This window comes from Catharus ustulatus, chromosome 3, assembly GCF_009819885.2.
Source record: "Catharus ustulatus isolate bCatUst1 chromosome 3, bCatUst1.pri.v2, whole genome shotgun sequence".
Taxonomy (NCBI): Eukaryota; Metazoa; Chordata; class Aves; order Passeriformes; family Turdidae; genus Catharus; species Catharus ustulatus.
This window is the reverse complement of record NC_046223.1, coordinates 49899149-49920839: the sequence shown is the minus strand read 5'-3', so window position 1 is coordinate 49920839 and position 21691 is coordinate 49899149. Positions and strand designations below refer to the sequence as shown.

Sequence of the window (21691 nt, the reverse complement as noted above, 5' to 3'; positions counted from 1 at the left end):
AGATGAAAATGGATACCCACTGCGCTTGATGGCTCTTAAAAATTGGGAACTTGTTTTTAATAGAAATTTGTTTTGTAAAAAGCAAGTATTAAAAGTGCACTTGCATTGCAGCAAAAATCTTTCTCAGTCCTCCCAGTTCCTCACAGATTTTGCTTGAAAAAGAAAAATCTTCATGAAATAAGAATCCAAATCAGTGCAGATTTCTCTGAATCTCTAGACTATAAGCTTGCCTTTCACATGATGGCACTGATCTCAGAGTTAACTAATACATATTTTGTAGGGCTTGCTTTTTACTTGATATTATGATTCCATATATTGTTTAAAATGCATAAAAGCAAGTGCCTGTTTTATGTATAAATGTGTAGATTACCGCATAAATTTTCAGAAAGATTTTTAATAGAATAAGAACAGCCTCAGGTAAAATGAGAGGTCTTCTGAGAGGTCTTGCATTAGTGTTAATCTAGGAAATTAACATTACATGTTGTTCTTCTGTGAAATATACTTCTGCTCTTTAAGTAAGTTCTACACAAATGCCAGGCTTACATGGTGTGCATATCTCCATTTCATGTCCTAGTAACTTACTTACTTTAGATTTTTAAGTGTGGATGTATCAGTGATGATAATTGCACAGTTGAGAGAGAGCAGGCTTTTCATGCTCAATTGAAGTCTTAGCCCTGAAGGATAATATGCAGGATACAACTCACTGTACTTGTAAGCTGACCAATTTTAATTGCAGAAGGGTAGACAACATAAATTTAAAATCTGCTAGTGCTACTTAAAACAACACTTTAGGGGAGGATTATAGATTTGAAAACAAATATTCTACACTGGTCAGGTTTAGAGTTTTTTTCCTAAGCATTCTAGGTTGGTGTGTTGAGAGCTTTAACAGGTTTTTAATTATTCCAAGGCATACTCTATAACTATCAAAGTTGTTGAATATATGTTTACCTGAATTTTATACTTCTCAAACTGCACAGTGAATTTCATTACTTGCCATAATGGTAAGGAACTGCAAGATTAACACAAGAAAATAATTTACTTTAGGAAAGCAGCTGAAGGATGGAAAGAAGCCAGAACCCTGCAAACCTATCCTTAAGGTGGAATATAAAACAACTAGAGCTGGGTAAGACTTGTTTTGCATGTAAAATTAACATAAGTAACAGTGCAACATGCTGGGAATGGACTTTGTTTTGCAGTTGTTGGGGCACATATTCTGATTCTGATTCTCATATTCTGATTCTACACAGCTTTGTTTTAGCTTTGATAAATCAGATATTGTCGACTAAACTACAAAAACTTGTATGAATTAATTACTGTATACAAACCAACAATCCTGATAGTGCATTATCTTCACTCTTCTTCCATGCTACTAAAACTTGTACGTGTTTTTGCTCAATTTTTTGAGAGTTCTAAAGAAAGGCTGATAAGCACAGAAGACACCAAAACATAGACATAAAAAATTGAATTTTAACAAATAGTATCCTGACTTGAATATTCTAAATTTTGAATACATGTTCCTCCCCCCTAAAATGTTATTATCAGAAGCTTTTCTAGTAGAGTGCAGTAATTTATGCAGTGAAATATGCCTAATTATACATATTGAGAATGTAACAAAGCAGTAATTGCAACAAGAGGCTCAGATGGAGTATCTATAGAGTAGCATGTTTTGTTACCAAGACTGCAGATAGGACGGATGGATTTCATGAACTGTGTGGAATTCCTTTTATTTATGGTTCTTAAGTGTTCGAGTAAGAAGTGCAATATAAAGATAAAATATCTATGGAAATCTCTTCAGCTCTTTGCAAAAGCTATTTTTTTTTGTTTGTTTTCCTTTGTATTTGGGGTGTGAGCATACATTTTTATTTGCTTTTCAGGTATTCACATCTGTAGAAGATGGTTACTTAAATGATACAGTACGGTACATGTTGATATGTTCATAATATTACTGGCTTTAGGTGTTTTCATTTTTTGCTAAAAGTGAGGTAAATAGAAACTTAAAACTCTGGCTAGCTCCCAGTTTTATAAAAATCTGTCATCAGCGGGAAAGACGTATTTTACTTGCAAAAGTCTACATCTGTCTGCATAATCCTTTCTCAGCTGACATATCAAAAGCTGATCTAAAGAGAGATAATAAAAAGATCTCAGCTTCAGCAAGTTACAATTTCTGCAATCAAAAGCCTTCTTTTGTGAGTAGTCATTCTGAAGGGGAAGATTAGTTTGCGGCTTGTTCTGTGACATAGTATTGCAATGTGAAAACTACTTGACTTTTCACATATTTTAAAGAGGAGTTTATTCTAGTATAATTTCTAAGAATTCTTGGGTATTTAAGGAGGCTACTTTTTCCTAGTGTTTGGCTTTTTTTTTTTCTCTATTGCACCTCTCACTTTCTGGTGTTTATCCAAACAGAATGTTTTTGACACATTTCTGTTTACTCTTCTCTCTAATGTTTTCTCTCTTCAGTGTATTGTTAAATCTACAATTGCTGATAACTCTTCATGAACTTTAATTCAAACAGGGGAAAAAGGAAACCTGCAACAAACAAAATCCCACCAGTCTGCACTACAGTGGCCTGGAAATCTCTATTAATTTACTACTACTTCAGTTTGCACTTCAGTTTTCAGTTTCACTTGTAATCTTACAAGAATTTTAAGGCAAGACAGAACTACCTTTCAATACCTAAGTTTTTGATAGATTTTTCTATTTACCATTTGGAATTGTTTAAGTATTTAAAGTCCTAGATAAAATTTTAAGTTTTTTCCAAAGTGCTGTTATTTCTTATTCATGGTTAAATTTCTGTAACACATAGGAGAATCATTTCTGGACAGGACAAAATTTTTCAGGGTACTGAAGCAATTTAAGAAATGTATTAAATACACTTTTTTCTACAGCAGCTCACTATAGCTGTTTTTCAAAAAAAAAAAAGCAAACCAGAACTAAGCACAAAAGTTTACATTTAAGATATGCTATTTAATACTTATTTAAGTTGTATTTCAAATCTTTATGATGAAAAAATGTTCCCTATTTCCATGCTCTATTTTGAACAACTTTCTATCAGCACTTTTTTGCTTCTCCCATTACTGTCTAGAGTTCTCAAAGATCTAGGTCTGTTTCAGTATCTCCTCCAGAGGAAAACATTTCATTGATATGATCTTCACTGGGGTTTTTTACTGCTTCTAATTCTAATAAACCATCTTTGGAGAAAAGGGCTTCAGAACCACACAAAAGGAAGGACTATAACTGACGGCAACCTACATTAAGGGCTACAGGCACTATTCTTTTTACTGTTGCAACTCTTATTCATTCCTTCTCACTTTGGATTTTTTTTTTTTTCTGCATTTTATTTTCCATATTGTAAAACAGGGGTCAGGGCAAAAGGAGGACATGAGACTTTTCCTGGGTTTTATGAGATACCTGTTTATTTGCTGACTTTGTGGGGTTTTCTGTTGTTTTTTGTTTTGTTGGTTTGATTTTTAAGTCTCCGTTGGTTTGATTTTTAAGTCTACTGCAAATAGCGCAAAAAGTGAAGTGTACAAAGCCCAAGTAATTTACCTTACAACAAAAGAGTGTCTGTAGCTTTGTTTCAAGGAGAAAGGTTAATATTGATTAAGAAGGGGTGAAAAAGGTACATTCTTTGTATATTGCTTGTGCGAAGTGGAATAATTTTACAATCTCAGAGCATAATGTCACTGTACTGCAGCCACTTTTCATCTAAAATACTCCATCCTTTTGTGAAGCACTGGATTTCAAAGGTAGCTTACCTTTTGAGCTTTCTGAAAGGATTCCCATATTGCTTTTTATGTGTACTTTTTCTGTTTAAAGGGAATCTAGAGAGACTCTCAAGCTTCCTCATGCCACTCCCTTCCCCTCCAGATTCACTGCTTCCTAATGCCACATTCCATGCATGCAGGTTCAGTACGCTGTAGTATTTACTCTGGGTGGTATTAGCATTATGGTAAAATTGCCTGTGTCTAATAGAAATTAGAGCTCCAAAGTGTCCATGTAAAGCATAATTGAGAAGGGTTTTGTCTTGGTAGCTGATGCTGCTGTCATTGACTGACTGAGCAGTGCCTCTTAGCAGGATGGTTGTGTGTAATTGGGAGCCAGAGGTTACATTAGTAATGATGTCTCCCAGTAAGAGTTGTTAATCTGTTCATTTTGTTTGAATAGTGCTGTTTTCTTGTGTGATCTTATTGGCTTAAAACCACACTTCCCAAAATAAATTTGTAGTTTTATCTTTACTACTACTTCAGGACTTCAAGTATTAAGGTAAACTAACTCTTAAAGTCTTTTCCATCTTCATACTAGGAATTAACTTCTCCACAGATGTATTACAGTAATTTCACGAATACAAGCCGCACCAATTTGACCAAAATTTTGGTGGAAACCCGGAAGTGCGGCTAATATTCCGGGGCGGCTAATCTATTAACAAAATTCTAAAAGCTGCCAACACGGAAGTGAGAGCCCGCGGCAGCCCCAAGCCAAGCTGGAGCCCGGCCGGCCCCGGCAGAGGTGGGAAAGCCTGGCAGAGGCGGGGCCAGCAGTGTCGGGGGCGGGCGGCAGAGCCTGAGCCAGCAGGGCGGGGGAGCCCGGGAGAACTGGGGCTAGCAGTGCAGGGGAGCATGGCAGAAGCAGGAAGGCCGGCGGGTGGGGCTGCCTGGCAGCGGGGGAAGCCCAGCAGAATCGGGGCCAGCAGCGTGGGGGAGCCCGGCGGTGCGGGGGCCTGCAGTGCCGGCCAGGGCGAGGAAACGCGGCGGCGGTGCAGACGGGAGGGGGCGGCCGGCGAGCGTGGTGGCGGCGGCGGCAGCCCTGCCGGCGGGGCGAGCGAAAGCGGCGCTCGCGAAAGCGCCGCCCGGCGAGCGAAAGCGCCGCCGCGAGCCGCGAGCCGCGAGCCGCGAGCCGCGAGCCGCGAGCCGCGAACCGCGAACCGCGAGCCGCGAACGCGCCGCCGCGAACCGCGAGCCGCGAAAGCGCCGCCGCTCGCGAAAGCGCCGCCGCGAACCGCGAGCCGCGAACCGCGAGCCGCGAACCGCGAGCCGCGAACCGCGAGCCGCGAACCGCGAGCCGCGAAAGCGCCGCCGCGAGCCGCGAACCGCGAGCCGCGAAAGCGCCGCCGCTCGCGAAAGCGCCGCCGCTCGCCGCGAACCGCGAGCCGCGAGCCGCAAACCGCGAACCGCGAGCCGCGAACCGCGAGCCGCGAACCGCGAGCCGCGAAAGCGCCGCCGCGAGCCGCGAACCGCGAGCCGCGAAAGCGCCGCCGCTCGCGAAAGCGCCGCCGCGAGCCGCGAGCCGCGAGCCGCGAGCCGCGAACCGCGAGCCGCGAACCGCGAGCCGCGAAAGCGCCGCGGGGCGGGCGCGGCGCGGGGCGGGCGCGGCGCTCGCGAGGCGCGGCGCGGGGCGAGCGAAAGCGGCAGCGGGGCGGACGGCGAGCCCGGCGGCGGCAGCCCTGCCAGCCGGGCGAGCGAACGCGGCAGCGGGGCGGTGCTGACGGGAGAGGGGGGCCAGCGAGCCCGGCGGCGGCGGCAGCACCACCCGGCCAGCCCCGCCGAGCCGTCGCGCTGAGCTGGGCCACCCGGCCCCGTCGGCAACCATGAGCGGGCCGAGCCTGCCTGGCCCCGCCCCGAGCCAGTAAAGCCCGCTATGCCGCGATCCTGTTACTAATTGGCCAATTTGTGAAAGCTGCGCACGGATTCTCGCGACGAACGAAAGTGCGGCTAATATTCGGGGTGCGGCTTATCTATTGACAAAGACAGCAACATTGTCGAGGCACCGGGGGTGCGGCTTATAATCCGTGCGGCTTGTATTCGTGAAACTACTGTACTCATGATTTGAAAAGTAAACCAGATGGTATCAGTGACCTGATTTGTCTATATACCATTCTCTCACACACCTGGATTGTCAGAAGCTGGCTCATATTTGATAGTTTACTTCTAAAATTGAACAGAAACGTCCTCCTGGATTGTGAGCCGCTCAGCTTTCAATTATATTATGTTTTCATATGTTACACAAAACCTAATCCTATGCTTTCTGATTTTTTTTCAATGACCCGTTGCCCCCTTTTATAGTCAAGTTCTCAAAATATTCTCCAAGTGATTTTACATATTTCACTGATGAGGAAATTCATGTAAGGGTATTACTTACAAACCTGCTGAAGCTGAACTGTTTCAAAGAATCTCTGTACGATCAGCTGCTAAAAATGCTGTAAAGTAATTCTCTAAGGTCTGAACCCCGGCGTTTTTAAGATGCCTTCCACTGTTTCAGGTAGGTAAAATGAAATTCCCGAAGTTGAATCAGTCTCATCTATTATATAAATATCCTACATTTTTATTTTAGATTATGTATTTCTAATTGTTGTACACTAACATTTTAATATGTATCACAGCTGAAGGGTAACACTTTAATTAGAGAATGCACAGTCTGTGTTCATGGTAAATTCATGGTTTCGTGAGAATATGAGAAATTCATACTCAAACTTTTAGTAGTCTTTCTGGCAGACTCAAGTCAGGTTTAATCTTTAATTCATTTGTGGAACATCTGTCTGACAGATCAGTGTGCTCTATTCTTAGCTCTTCCATTCCTTGCATCTAAAGGATACAGTCTCTGGCAAGCCTGCCCAAAGCAGTTTGATTACTTTGAGAAATAAAACCAGGAGAAGCTGACATACAATTGTCACTGTGATGTATAAAAATTAAAAACTGAAATTTGTTGCTTTATTACTGTCAGTTGATCTCAGTGAATCTGCAAATCTGATAATTACTACAAATTGTCCTGGCAGCATTATTGTTTAAAAAAACCTAATGATTTCTGTGGACAAAAAAATACTGCAGTAAATCATTCCAACGCAAACAAGATCTCACCAGTATTTTGCTCTTTGCTGGCATACTTTAAAATACCAGACTAAATTCAAGTGTGTAACTTTCTTGAAATTTCTTCATGGTCCTTATCATAAAAGATTGTGTAAAGTTTCAATACGAAGAGCTGAGATTAAATAAGGACTCAGAAAACTTAATCCTTTCCTAGAAATACACTCTGGGCTACTGTTGGAGGTAGGATATTGAACTTGATGGACCCATGATCTGATTTATGGCTGTTCCTTTTGAGGTATCTTCCTCGGCCAGCAGTACTCTTTGATCCTGTCAAATCTTCAGTCATAGGTCTTTCTGGAAGGTCAAGCAGATTGTGAAATAATTGTAGAAGCTGGAAGCTTATCCCAACCTGCTTTACCTTCAGTGCTGCAAACACAAAGTACATTTCAGCCAAGCCTTAAACTCATCAACTGCAGCATGTGCAAAAACCAAACGCTTAATATACTGTTCTGAAGAATTCAGATGTATCTAGTCTCACTTTGTGTTTCAAATGCCAACCTAGGAAAAGCCATTTAGATAGTATGGAAAAGATGGTATTATAGGAAAGGATTCTTAAAAAAAGGTTTCCTCTCTTTTTACAATATATCAGGATAGGGTTTTTTTCTGTAGAAATTTTCTCCAGGTACTGATATACTAGTTACTTCCAAGGAAGGTGCAAATGAAGGGTAAGATTTCTAGTGAAAGTGAGCGTAAAAGTAGATCAGAGGCAAATGATAGATATGCAAAGTGCCTATTATAATGTGAAATTTCAGGCAATAGTCAGTAATGAGTAACATTTATTTTTTGAGCTGCATATTTATGAACAGTCAGTCTGCTCTTTAAAAAGGATTATGTCCTATTTCAAACATAAGCGGTATTAAAATGAGTGACTTGACGATCAGGAAATAAGAAAATACCTGGTAAAATGGCCATGTTTACTTAATCTTGTTTTTCAATAAATGAAATAGTAAACTGTACATAATGTGCATATTGGAAATATATGGATGTATTTTAAAGTATGCTTCTGCAGAGGCTTTTTAAAAAAGTTTCAGGGGAAACCTCTACTCTCTTCTCAAGTCTAGAAGAAGCATCTCTGCTTTGCTCTACTCAGCTATTTGATTTTGCAGTAAGAATAATGTATGACAAAGTAGTTTCTTGAATTTTGTTCGTGGTGGTAGGTGGGAAAATGGATAAAGCATCTAGAGTAAATATGTGATGTAGTTTAAAAGATGTTATGTCTTTAAAACTTATCAAGCAGTTGGTTGCACCTCCAAGAGAGTCATATTACTGTACAGCAAGTAAATGGGACTGTTTCTTCCTGATTTTACTGGGGTGGTTTATGTTATGGAAAAATGGGACTGTTGGTAAATCTGAATCTGCAGTTCAGTAGAAAAGAAACAACTCTAAAGTAGTACAATTTTTTAAAGAAATATCTCATCTTGCCAACACATTGTAAAGATTGGTTAAATCAACAAAATACTTGGAGGAAATGTCTGACTTTAAGAGTTTAAATAAGATTTGAAGTACATACCCAAGCTGTATATTTCATGAGAGCTGGTTTGCTTTACTTTTACTCCATCTCTGCTTAATGAAAGTTCGTTGAACTTTATCATAAGGCTGCAAAACCTCCCCAGTCTCTTTTAGCATGTTATCCTGACTTAATCCTAAATACTTCTGCTCTATTCCAGGGAACCTTTCATCATTCTCTCAGGAGGCTTGTCATATGACACTGTAGGAAGACGACCCTGTTTAACAGTCATGCATGGGAAAAGTACTGCTGTGCTAGAAATGGATTATTCTATTGTTGACTTTCTAACCCTGTGCGAAACTCCATATCCTAATGGTAGGCTCTGTAAAGATTTTTCTCTGTACCTTGACTTCTTATCACTGGAGTTTTATCCCATCAGAATATTCTTTACTATTGTCTTCATTTTATCTCTGGGGATCAGATTGCAGCAGCAACATCTGTTATCCCTATTGTCTGAAGTGTGGTTTACTTGCCAAAACATCATAATAGAATAGCCTATTATAAAGCTAATTTTGCGTCCAGAAAAAAGCCAATTACTCATAGCATGTTTTTTCTTTTTAATCCCAAAAGCATGTGCAGACAAAAAGCATTACAACTCTAAGCTGTAGTTACTAGAGCAGATGTGTTCATCTGTGAATATTTGGGCACATAAGTCAGTCAGTGCTAAACCGTGAGGAGCATTTTTGTATTATTTTAAACTTCAGTGGCTTTATTCATTCCAATACTTATATGGCTTTTATCACTAACCTGTAATCTCTTCTGCAGCAAGGGATTTCTTATCACAGTTTAGGTAGTTATCTCAGATTAATAGTAGTATATTGCTGGTATTTAGCTGTCAGTTTCCATCAGAGTATATAAAACTGCTTAGCCTGAAATTTGAGATCTTTCTGAAAGAGGACAATTTAAACTTTGGAAAATTTTTCAAGTTTCTTATTTTACTGTCAAGTCAGCTGTCTTTTGAGACATTTTGTAAGCAATTAAAACTTAAACCCCACTGCATATGAGGAAAAGCAGTTTAGGGGTGGGAGGATGCTACTCAGAAATTGCCTCTTTGTCTCATATAACCTGCTTATACAAGTTATTCTGCATGTTCCTTTTTCTGTTATTTGAGCTGTTGAGAATATTGAATAAAAGAGCATGATTTTTCCGAATTTTACTTGGAGTATTCAGGAGTCTGTGTGTATAAAATATCTTCAAAAACTATAGTAATCTAAGTGGCTTTCTAATCTCAGCTGCCAGAGTGCAAATAATGATTCCATTGTTGAGGCTGGACATGCATGGGCTCCATTTCTAATAGGTAACTTTTTGTTGTTGTTTTCAGACTTTCAGGAACCATATGCTGTAGTTGTTCTCCTAGAAAAGGACTTAGTACTGATTGACCTTGCACAAAATGGGTAAGAATCTTCTGTAGTCTTTTTATTCCTTGGATGCAGAGATCAGCCTATGTTCTTCCTTATAGCTTTTTAGTCTAACCTAATACTTCAGTATATAAAATTTTGAATATTAAATATAAAATTTATTCAAATGAACTGACAATGTTGTTATATCAGCTTTTTTCAAGTTATTGTATAGTAGGTGAGTAGAATATCATGTGACTTTTTCCAAGCTTGATTGACTCACCAAAATTATTTATAGATCCCTTCTGCTTTTTAAGTATCACAGTTTATTTTGAAGTTGATTCCTTAGTGTTGTGAGGGGAATTTGAAGTTCAGGGAGCTTGCAGTTTTGAGGAAGGCAGCAGGGAGAAGAACTGATCAGATAACCCAAGTAATTTTGGCTGTTGTCATCACTTAAATATTTGCTGATTTTATTGCCAAATAAATTGCTACCTTTATGGCTTAAAGTAACTCCGTACTTGTACAATAATATCGTATTTGTAAAATTTGAATTATATCAGCTACTCCCTGGCTTACATCTGTGGTAAGAAATTTTGCTTAAAGGGAGTTTGCAGTATTCACGAATAATATAATACCTGCCTAAAACCTTATGTCTTTTATCACTTTGTCCATAGAATAGTCCATAGACTGTTATTAGTGGTGATTAAAATTTCTAGGCACTACAAATTTTTTTGTGAAGGGTATTAAAATTTGTAATGGTAGTAACATTAAGGGAACAGGAGCAGAGGAACTAGGTAAAACCTTGCTACTGTTCCCGATTAAAAATCTCCAATGGTCAATGAAGAAAAATCCTTATGAAGAACATCCTTCTAGGGTAAACAAAAACCTATAAATATTAGTCCTCAAAGTCAGTGGTGACATCTTACATAATGAAGACCATGAAATTTAGAAGAAGATGAAGTTTTGTCCTAATATCTCTGCAGCTGTTGAGCAATTTCAGTTAGGTTTTCCGAATGTTACATGGCCATATGCTGTATCCAGAACTTATTTATGATATACCAATAGCATTAAGTGTCAACATTCATATTTAGTTTGAAGTGCCTGAAATTTGAAGTTATGTTAAAGCTTATTCTATTTCATACTAAAAGATCTTGAGCAGTTTGTTTTTACAATGGTCTTAGTTATGACTGACTTGCAAGCTATTAGTTGTTTGACACCTGAAAAAGAAATAAAATTAATACCAAGAAAAATCTACAGGCTTCCTTTTACATTGTGCTCTCACAAGGATTTGTCATATTTTGTTAAACCTCTTCTGCATGTAATTGTTAAAATATTTATGTAGCTTTCCATATAGCCCTGTATAAAGCTGATGTGCAGAATGCTTTCATCTTATGTTGCTAACTTTTCCTTTAGATGGATTGAGAAGCTGTGTCCTTACAGCTCTCAAAAAAGGGGAGATAAAAAAGGGAAAACAACATATAGCATTCATTTCTCTGGAGATAAGTGTTCTTTGAACACAGATACATTTACCTCTGTTAGTATTATTGACCTTTCTCTTCTATAAACATTTGTCACTTTTCAGAAGGAGGTAGTGGTGGAAAGCATGTGTGTATGTTCTTCTAGCTGATAACTGAGTGTTGCTATCTGTGGTTTTCAGAAAGTGATCTTGGAGTTTCAAGTAGATTAAGCAAAATTTGTCCATGCAAAATGCTGGAAAATTTACTGTTTTAATACCTGTGCTCTTGCAAAATGAGATGTGAGTGTTCCTGTCTTTATTCCTAGAAGAATAGACTGAAGAGTTAGAAATAAATTCATAGCTCTATGCGACTACAGCTGAAACTTGGCAGCTTAATTTTTTTTCCACAGGCCACTGAATTAGTATACTTCTGAAAATATCAAAGTACAGGGAATAGTAGTGTTCTGGAAAAACTCTAAAAACTGTACAAACTTGAGATTCCATCTAGAGTACTACACTATCTTTATCACGTACTAGATGAGCAGTGAAGTTGCATAGGGTATTTGTTCATAGTCTAATTGACATGCATTTTTTTTTCTCTGTGTGAAAAGAATGCCAGCTTAGTCCTTAGTATTTTACTTGTGTTCTGCACTTAAAAAAGTTTTCCCTAGATTAACAGTTATCCTGTTTCTTCCTTTAAAGGTATCCTATATTTGAGAATCCCTATCCTTTGACTATACATGAATCTCCAGTTACCTGTTGTGAATATTTTGCTGATTGTCCTGTGGATCTCATACCTGCACTCTATTCAGTTGGTGCTCGACAGAAACGCCAAGGTTACAGTAAGAAGGTACAACATCTACTACACACATTTGTATTGTAAAATACTGAGAATCAGAAACTCTAAATAACAAGAGTGGCCATACTAAGACCCAAGCTTCCCCATGCTCAGCCTGCTTTGACGGTGGCTCATAGCATGTGAGAATATATGTGGCTAATGTCTGGGGAGGATCTGCAGTAATTTGCCTTAACTTTGCACTGTATGATGTTTTCTTCCTCAGTGTATTTGTTAATCTTCCAGGAATGGCCTATCAGTGGCGGCAACTGGGGTGTGATCACTCAGAGCTATTCAGAGATAATTATTACAGGGTAAGTGATACCATAGTCTATTAATAACTTTCTTAGCTCATTAAGTAGAAGTGGTTTTTTTTTTGTTTCTCCTTTAGAACATTGTTTTGTATGAGTGGTTTGAGTGATTCATGAAATTATGATCACCAGACATGTCCTTGGCATAATCTTAATGTATTACTGAGAAAGTAAAACAGAATGTGGAAGGAGAGGTAGAAATAAAATGATAGCAGGTGTTTCACAGGTATTCTTATTGTTATTATGTGGTATTGTGATTACATGTGCTTACTGTCAAAGTATCTTGGATCAAAATCATCTTTTATTCTTTGATTTTTGTAAAATACCTGAGTAGTTTTAAAGCATGGCAGATCCATTATGTAATTAGTGAGTTCAGTTCTCAAAGGGAAGCCAATTTTTTATCTCAGAGAATACAAGTAAATATTTAAATCTGATCATTTTGAGACTAATCTTTCTAATACTACTGTAGGGAACATAAGTGAAATTTAATTTATAACTGTGCAGTGTATCACTGAAAGTGAGAGCACTGCTAAAGTGTTTTTAGAACAGCCCATTAGCCCTAATAAGAGTTACTGTCACCTTGTGCTATACATTGCAGACACTTTGAGACAGTCCTGAAAAAAATATCGTCATCTGGTTCTCAAACTCAAGGCTAAATGAACAAGTTAGGTGACTCATTAACAGTGGGGTACTGTATATTTAGACATCTTCTTTACAAGTGTTGCTCCTAATATAGGGCATCTTTTAAGAAACAGAGTAAGGTATGCCTCAGTATGTAAAAGTGTAAATTAATATGATACAGTGGGATCATCAGGAAGTTAACCTTCAAATGTTTTTCTAGTCTCTTCTGTCTAAAGTAATTGGAGAACATGTTGGTAAAATATCGACTTTTAATAAATTGTGAAAATAGTGTCACTAGAAAGACTAATAAAGATGTTAATTGTGTACTTTCTTATAGAGGTTGAGCACTCCAATTAATCATTTCATCATGTCATTATTTTTTTATATTTCATAGGCATGCTGATGGATCAATCAAGTTTTGGGATGCATCAGCAAGTAAGTGTTTTCAGTAGAGATTTTTCCTGTGCAGTTTTGGATTTTTCATCTTCAGTTAAAGCATCAGTTGCATCTGATATTCTACACAGCTCACAGTGAAAAATGCGGCAAGAATTCAAAGTAGAACTGGTTGCACAAAGTTAGATGTTTTGATTGCTCTAGCTGGAACTAACCTTGCTCTTGGTACTTAAAACCTGTTTAAAACAATCTTGGAATTGTCATCAGTTGTCTTTGAAAACTTGTGGAAAACTGGTGAGATTCCAAAAGGCTAAGGCATGTGTGGTTGTGGGAGGGAACAGATGCGATGTATATGTTTAAAAGCTGGGAGGAGGACTATTTGGAGTGTTATAGATATTTAATTTCAGTTTGGAGTGGGAGTGGAACCTGGGAGAGAGGAAAGGGTAAGCCAAACCTGGTTGATTGTGTGCTTAAAAATTCTAGTCAGCATAGATCTGTCAAAAGGAGATTCTGTTAGAGATACTTAGTTTCTTTCTAAAACAGATAAATAAACCTATTAAGGGAGAAATTGCAAGTATTCTCTTTATTGATGTAAAAACTTTGGAGTCTTTCTAATAGGACAGTCTTAAAGATTAGTGAGGGAAATGTGATTCAGATAAAACCACTGAAATATGGAAGAGGAGAAAGTTTAGGCTTGCCTAATGTCATGATTAGTATTTATAGCAGTAGTTTGGGCTGTTGATTAGACAATATGCCTGTGAAGTTTGAAATCAGCATGAAGACAGTTGATGGAAAATTTAACACAGAATTAAAATTTCATTTGAGAAGGATACACATCAAGAATTAGCTATATCAATATATTAGCTATATGTTCGATCAAAACTAATTCTTCTCTTTTGCTTTGTTCCTAGTAACGCTGCAAGTACTCTATAAGCTAAAAACAGCCAAAGTATTTGAAAAATCACGGAATAAAGATGACAGGCCAAACACAGATATAGTAGATGAAGATCCATACGCTATTCAGATCATTTCATGGTGCCCAGAAAGCAGAATGCTGTGCATAGCTGGAGTTTCTGCACATGTCATTATTTACAGGTTCAGCAAGCAGGAAGTGACTACAGAAGTCATTCCGGTAAAGAGTTATGACCATTTTTTAATTTTGCAGGGTTTAGCTATAATAAGACTGTTCTAGCAATTTCTTTTTTTATTTTTCCTCTAATTATATTATTAGTGCATGTTATATTAGTGAATTGGACAAAAATAATTGACTCAAAATGAAGAGATGTTTTTGGAGAGAAAGTAATTAATTATGAAATTCAACAAAAGTAAAAATTAAAAACCAAAGTAATTAAACAAAAGTAGATATTGCACACTGAGATACTGCTTTCAGTGACTTTTGGAGGTTTTGCAGACAAAAAACCATTGTTTGGTCTGTCAAAACAAATAGTGGATCAAAACTTGGCTGTATCAAAGGTAAAATGGTAACAGAAGTGAATGAACTGTGGAGTTGAAGAATTTCAAAGTTCGAGGGAGTTGATCCCTTGAGTCCTCATAATTACCATCTGTCCTGTCAAAACTTTTGCAGTATGGAGAGCTAAAAGAGTAAAAATATGCCAAACATGCCCTGAAATCTGTTAAGAACTTTGCTGTTGCTGTTTTATGCTCTATAAGATGCAGTGATTCTATTACAAGAGTTTCTTGTTAAATCATTAGCACACACGTGTGAATTCGTGTATTTGAAAGTATGAACTAAAAGCTAACATGTAATTATAAAGTGTTACCTGTTCTAAGTAAAGTGTCGATTGTAATGTACTTGTTTTTTTCTCTCACCTTCTTCCTCCAACACACACACCATCCCCTCCCTATTCTGCTTGCTTATGATAAGTCTAGGTTTAGGGAACTGAGATGTAGGACTTTTTCTTTTGTGTTTTTTATGTACAAGTACATTCCCTTCTTAGGGAATAGTTTTATCTAATAGTTTTTATGAATCAGCCCAGATCAAGCTAGTCTTCAGTACTCTTCAACATTTTGAGAAATACTGTATAGTTCTATATTCTATAGTTCTGCAGTCTGTGAGTTGGGTTCTATTTTGCAGATGACAATAAAACAGGGGAAAATTTCCTTTACACTGCACTGCAGTTAATTCTGATATTGTTACAGATCCTGGAAAAGGAAATCTAAAGGCATGATGAACTTTCAGTTCTTTAAAATGTATGATACAGTTCAAGACAGCATCAAACATTGAACTAAGTTACCATGTGTACAGTATTGCATCAGTAAAAGTTTAGCTGTCTGTGTGGCTTTAGCTCTGTTTTACCATTCCTGAAGTACATAAACCAAGTTATCTTTCTAACTGAGAATATGTGTCAGCAGAATGATAATTAAATGGGTCCAGTTTTTGATTTCTTTTGATATTACGAAGCAAACTTTTTAAAACTGGGAAATACGTCAGACATTGGAGTTCTAGCAATCTTCAGATGTTCAGTCTGTAATAGCATGACTGTATTTCTGAAAACTAGATGCCTCTAAGTTACATTGTTTATTAAACTGTTATCTTTAAAAAGATGGAAAAGTTCTATCTTCACTTGCACTTCATTTAGATCACCTTCAGTATTTTAAAAGGCAGACTTCACTGATAATTTTTTGCTTTAACAGATGCTGGAAGTACGTCTCCTATATGAAATAAATGATGTTGAAACTCCAGATGGTGAGCAGGTGCCACCTGTACCAACTCCAGGTTCCAATCCTCAATCCATTGTTCCCCAGTCTCATCCATCTACTAGTAGCAGTTCATCTGATGGACTTCGTGATAATGTCCCATGTTTAAAGTAAGTATATTCTGTGAGTATATTCAATGAGTCTGAAACATTGCAAGAAAATGTGATTAGAGTATATGTACTTTGTTATCTTTACACATATGTCTTTGCTGCTGAAAATGCTTTATTTTGTACAGCAAAGTTTTCCAAGGAACTGAAATTTGAGCTCTGCTCTAAGAAAGAAATATTGCAATCTTAGTTTTTTAAACTTCTTAAGCTGATTTTTAAAAAAATCTTTTTCTCTTTTATTTACCTGATTTTAGCAAAATTTGGCATAGATGTTAGAATAGCTGTAGATGATCATGCCTTAGAGCAAACAGTTTTTAATAGCAGCATTTCAGTCACTTTGATATCTTATTGCCCTTGAAATTAGTAGGAAAATTCATGTTTTATGGCTCTCCTTAACTTTTTACCAAGTATGTCTGAATGTTTCATCAGTTAGTTTTGGAGAGCCTGAAGTTTTTTAGAAGCAAATCTGAAGTGAAAATTCTTACAGATAGCTAGCTGAGTGCTAACTCTTTAGGCTTATAAATATATTTCTTTTTGAAAAGCCTCCAAGGGAACAACTTTGCATTTTGGAAACAGAGTTAAATGTCCCTTTGTCATGGATCTTCACTTTGTATGATGCTTAATAGTGATCTCGCTGTACGTCTTTGACAAGTTTTTTGATCTTTTTAAATTGGGAGGTTTTTTCTGCAAGCCTCTTTGTGTGAGCTTTTACCCATTTCGAGAAATTAGAGTTTTAAAAGTCCTTCTGTTTTTACTGTCCTACAAGAGTGCATTATGTCATTTCTGAGCCATCACCTTTTCTAACAGAATGTAAGAAATCTGTAATATGTATCTAGAGAAACAGAGTTAAGTATATACTTTGTTTTCTCAAGTTTAAGATCCCAACTTGGATTTTAATTCTTTGAGTGCCTCCATCCAGAAAACAACTAATTCTGATAGGATGGCTTTATTTGGGTAAGAATTTTGAAATTGTCTTGATTGTACTGAGTTGGAGAGGTGTACTTCTGAAGGAAACTCATCTAAGTAGAAAAATTGAGAAATTCTAAACTTACGTAAAATATTGTCAAACCAAAATATCTGTTAGTGAGAATAAATGGGTTAAATAAGTGGAATTCAGGAAACAGAAGCTTGTTCTACATAACTTTGTTTATGTAAAAAAAAATGCAAGACCTAATCCTCTCTGCGTAAATTTATTTGTCATCAGGAAAACAAAATCTTTACAGGAGTTTCAATTCCCCCAGTCCCAGGTTCATTGCATACAATTGGTCTACCATTACAATAACTTACTTGTTTTCATTTTGGTTTTGCTGTATCATCAACTTTTTATTTGCATTTATCTCAATACATTATGCTTCTGTTTCCCTTTTCATTATGCTTATTCCACATACGCATCTCACTCCCTTCCATTCTCTAAATCAGAGTTCTTTTGGAAACTGAAACAAATAGGTAGCACCTTCTTTTTTAGACACTGACTGACTATCTGTTCAAGGAAATACAGCACAATAGCATTATTATGCCTTGTTCTGAGGTTGAAAAAAGTAAAACATTTGTGATCATTGTTCAATTAATTTTCAATTAGGTGAATTCCCAGTTTCAGTGTGGCTTTTTCTTCTGGTTGCTTTTATTTGCTTTTTTTGTTTTTACAATTTTCCAACATTTTAAAGTCCGGCATGGTGTAGAACTTAATGAACTCTGATCCCATAAGGAAAAAATGGAGACAATGGAGACATCATGTTTTGTTTACTTTGCAGAGTTAAAAATTCTCCTCTCAAGCAGTCTCCAGGCTACCAAATCGAGCTCGTTATCCAGCTGGTGTGGGTGAGTGGAGAACCTCCTCAACAGATAACCAGCTTAGCCATCAACTCAGCGTATGGCCTGTAAGTATGTTCTACACTTCCTTCAAAGTGGTTTAAAAATATCCATTAAAATTGAGTCTCCATGTGTGTTCACATGAGCTGCACAGCAACATAGAGGTAATCAGTTTCTTGTGCTTCTGGAAGAGTTCCTTTTGGGTCATGGCAGATACTGATGATGCTAAAAGCAGAAGCAGATAAGCATCATTCTTCCTCACCTGGCACTGTACGTTCAAGATTAAGTGTCGCTCTGTGTCAGATAGGCTGACATTCAACAGGCAAGTACATTGACATTGGTCTGTTCTACACAGCTCTGTGTGTTTTTACTAGAGAGCAATTAATCAACAGTGCACTCTAAATTAGTAATTTATAAGTGCAATCTAGGATAATTCCTAAAAATGAGTAAGTATTAAATGATGAACTGCAAAAAATATTTGTATGAAACATTACCGACATTTAATTAGCATTGTCTTTCCTTTCGCTTCTCTTTTTCCAGAGTAGTTTTTGGAAACTGTAATGGTATTGCCATGGTTGATTACCTCCAGAAGACTGTGCTCTTGAACCTAGGCACTATTGAACTGTATGGCTCCAATGACCCCTATCGCAGGGAGCCACGATCGCCCCGAAAAACTCGGCAACCATCTGGAGGTGAGTAACTCCAAGTATATTTTAAGTGCAGAGGAAAGGCACAATTGGTCATCTAGTCTTAGTGTATATTCTTGGAATACAAACATTCTTCACTGCGGCTTTCTTTCTTCTTGATCTGTTGCTAATGTCACTATTGCAGCTTTGTTAATTCATCCTTCCTTAAAAATGGTTGCTTAGTGGGATCTACTGATGCTTCTTACCATTACTTATTTTTCAGTGTAATGTGTATTTTAAGAAAAAAAATATAAATTTACTATAGATTTATGCAGTTTACATGAATTTACACACCATGAAGAAGTATATTGATATTTCTGATAAAGCTAGTATCCATATTACATGTTTGTATAAATCCATTAATGTTTGCAGATAGCCTGAGTGTTTGCTGAAATCTTTTGGCTTCCTGTTTTAAAAGTTGACTAGAAATGTCCCTGATGGACTAAATTGTGTTATGTTGTTAATACTGTTATGTTATGCTTGAGAGGAAACCTTTGATTTAAATGCAAAAAAAAAAAAAAACTTCTACATATAACCTGGTAAAATAAATCTCTTTGAAACAGAAAAAAAGGACTTTGATTTAAAAATATGCTGAAGAGCATTCTTTTTCAGCTAAAAAGGAAAGTCACTAATCAAAATGCAAAGCTATTTGTAACCAAAAGGAAAATTTAGTATTTTAAAATTTTCTCCTCTCTGATATGCCGTGGATACTCCTAAATTATTTCAGAAAAACAGCATAAGACATAATAAACTGTTCAAAAAACCCCTTCCTCATGATTGAATGATAATTTCTTTAAGAGTTCCAGAGTCAAGTCCTTGTAAGTTCTTCAGGTAGTATTGTATTCAAATTGAAGTGGTTGTTCTAGGAGGTATTTTAGTAAATGGATGGTTTGAAAAAGATCCAGTTAACACCAGTCATCTTATTTCAACCGAGGAAATGGATCTAAAAATCATTCAAATAGAGCAGAGCATACACAGTTGGTATCCTGTCAGATAAAATTCTTTTCTTGTATGAAATTAACATTGAGAGAAAGAAATAGCTTTACTGTTTGACTATATTAATTTGTCCTGGGAGTAAAGGGCTTAAATTCTGCCTCATGCATATAGATTATAAACTGCCTTTTGGAGCTTTAAACATCGCTTGCCTCTGTTTTCTTAACTGTTGCCATTTTAATCGAATAAATTGGATCTGCATAACTCTGTGTTTCAACGTGTCTCTAAGATGTTCGTTATGAGAGTCCTTTTTGCTCATAAATATAACCGTATTTTTTTCATAACTTCTGATACTAACAATCTGCATGGCAATAGCATTTTAATAACCTGGTTGTACAAGTTACGTGGCTGGCTTTTCTGTCTCAAATGTACTGTTAGTGTCTCCGTCTTTCCTTTTCTCATTGCTTCATGAAGGTATGCTGACTGTGGCTTCTTGCATGTGCGGCCTTTCTAACTTATATTCAGAGTCTGTGAAAAAGCTTCGCACCTCTTATATAAGTAAGTCATCTCATGACATTCAATTATTTTTTGAACATCTGAACTTGGATTTTTAATTTTGTTCACTCACCATAATTATTTCTCTTAGTCCTTTCTAAGTAATTCTTTTATTTATAGAAATTGGTTTCAATCCATCCTGCATCCATTGTATTTCTCATTCATAATATCGTTAAAGAAACTTGAAGGAAAAAAGCAACCATAATAGTCTCTGTATTTTGTGTTTTTAAATAAAAAAATCTCAAAATCAAAAGGAGATCCTATCTGAGAATTTGCTGATATTTATACAGCTAAGATCTTACTCACAAGTTTAGTTTTATTTTACTACAAACTTTCCTTGGTTCTCTTGCTGTCAGAAAGTGCTTCAGAACTCGAGAGTTACAGTATTAGTAGCAATGATAAGAGTAAATTTTGTCATTACAGAGAGATTCTTCTTCTAAAAGTGAAAAGGTACTTGTACAAAAATGTTGTTTATAGGGATTAAGAGTGGAGGTGTTTGTGTACTGTACAGCCCTGTTTTGGTTTCCAAGCATTTTTGAAGTTCAGGTATCTGTGTGAGGAAGGTAACCCAGCAGAACCTGTGAGAGTCTGACTTACGACATCATTCATAGCATCCGAGAATCTGGAGAATGTAAAGCTTATGTTTTAAAAGCATAACATTGTTCCTTTTCTTGGATGCCACTTTTCTCCAGCCCTCAGACAGAGGTAGGTAATCTCAGCCCTTTTTTTAATGGAGTAGAGTAGATTAGGCTGCTGTAAAAATGGAGTTTAAAAAAACAAAACAAAAAAAACAAAACAACCCCAAAAAAACCCAAAAATGCAAAATAAACTTGAAATTGTAGTCCATCTTAGTTCTTGCCATTTTTTTTCCCCCAACAAGAAAAAATAAATACATCTCAGAGGATAGTCTCAAGTGCCAAATACTGCTTATTCTATAGTCTTTCCTCTGCTGCCATGGCAGAAAGGGAGCTAGGCATAAAAGTATTGCCTCCACCTTAAGATGATAAAAACTGAAAACCAGGATTTGGCACTGCTGATTATTTTTTTGAAAAAAAGAAAAAGATGGATAGAAATCCCAAAACTTGTAAATATTGTAAAGCTGAATTTACTTGGACTATTTTATTTAGGAATAAGTTTAAACTAGTTTTGTACCCAAGAGTTATATCTTAACCATGTAATTCTCTTTCTGTTTACCATCCTGACAGTATCTTGGTTAATTGGACTTGGTAATTTTAAAAACTGAAAATAATTTTTTCAGCTGTCATTTAACATTTCTCATTATTTGTAATTCTTTTAGTGTATATGTTGCCCAGACTTCAATAATTGCTTCAATAATTTCCCACAAGTAATGAGTCTGTTACATTTAAGCACTGCCCTTTGATTTATTTATAGAATTGGAGCTGTATGAGATAGTCAGAACACTTTGGATTTTGCATTCTCCATTTCTTGGACCTTTACTATCTGAATTTATTGTTTTCAAAAATTCCAGGAGCTTATGCTTCCTTGGTTTTGCTTTGAAAGATGTGCCTTCATTGAATCTCTATTTTGAAAACATTTGTA

The 21691-nt window shown here is 36.9% G+C and overlaps 1 protein-coding gene across 6 annotated transcripts in view; it reads left to right on the top strand.

Moving 5' to 3' along the window:
• STXBP5 (syntaxin binding protein 5) overlaps positions 1–21691 on the top strand; it is a 107804-nt gene that overhangs the window by 54180 nt on the left and 31933 nt on the right. For all 6 annotated transcript variants that reach the window (XM_033054194.2, XM_033054192.2, XM_033054190.2 and 3 more), the window contains exons 9-18: positions 1045–1123; positions 8531–8685; positions 9692–9764; positions 11866–12013; positions 12245–12312; positions 13325–13365; positions 14235–14455; positions 15979–16151; positions 17900–18025; positions 18498–18649. In XM_033054194.2, the coding sequence (XP_032910085.1) occupies positions 1045–1123; positions 8531–8685; positions 9692–9764; positions 11866–12013; positions 12245–12312; positions 13325–13365; positions 14235–14455; positions 15979–16151; positions 17900–18025; positions 18498–18649 (1236 nt within the window). The remainder of the gene's footprint in view (positions 1–1044; positions 1124–8530; positions 8686–9691; positions 9765–11865; positions 12014–12244; positions 12313–13324; positions 13366–14234; positions 14456–15978; positions 16152–17899; positions 18026–18497; positions 18650–21691) is intronic.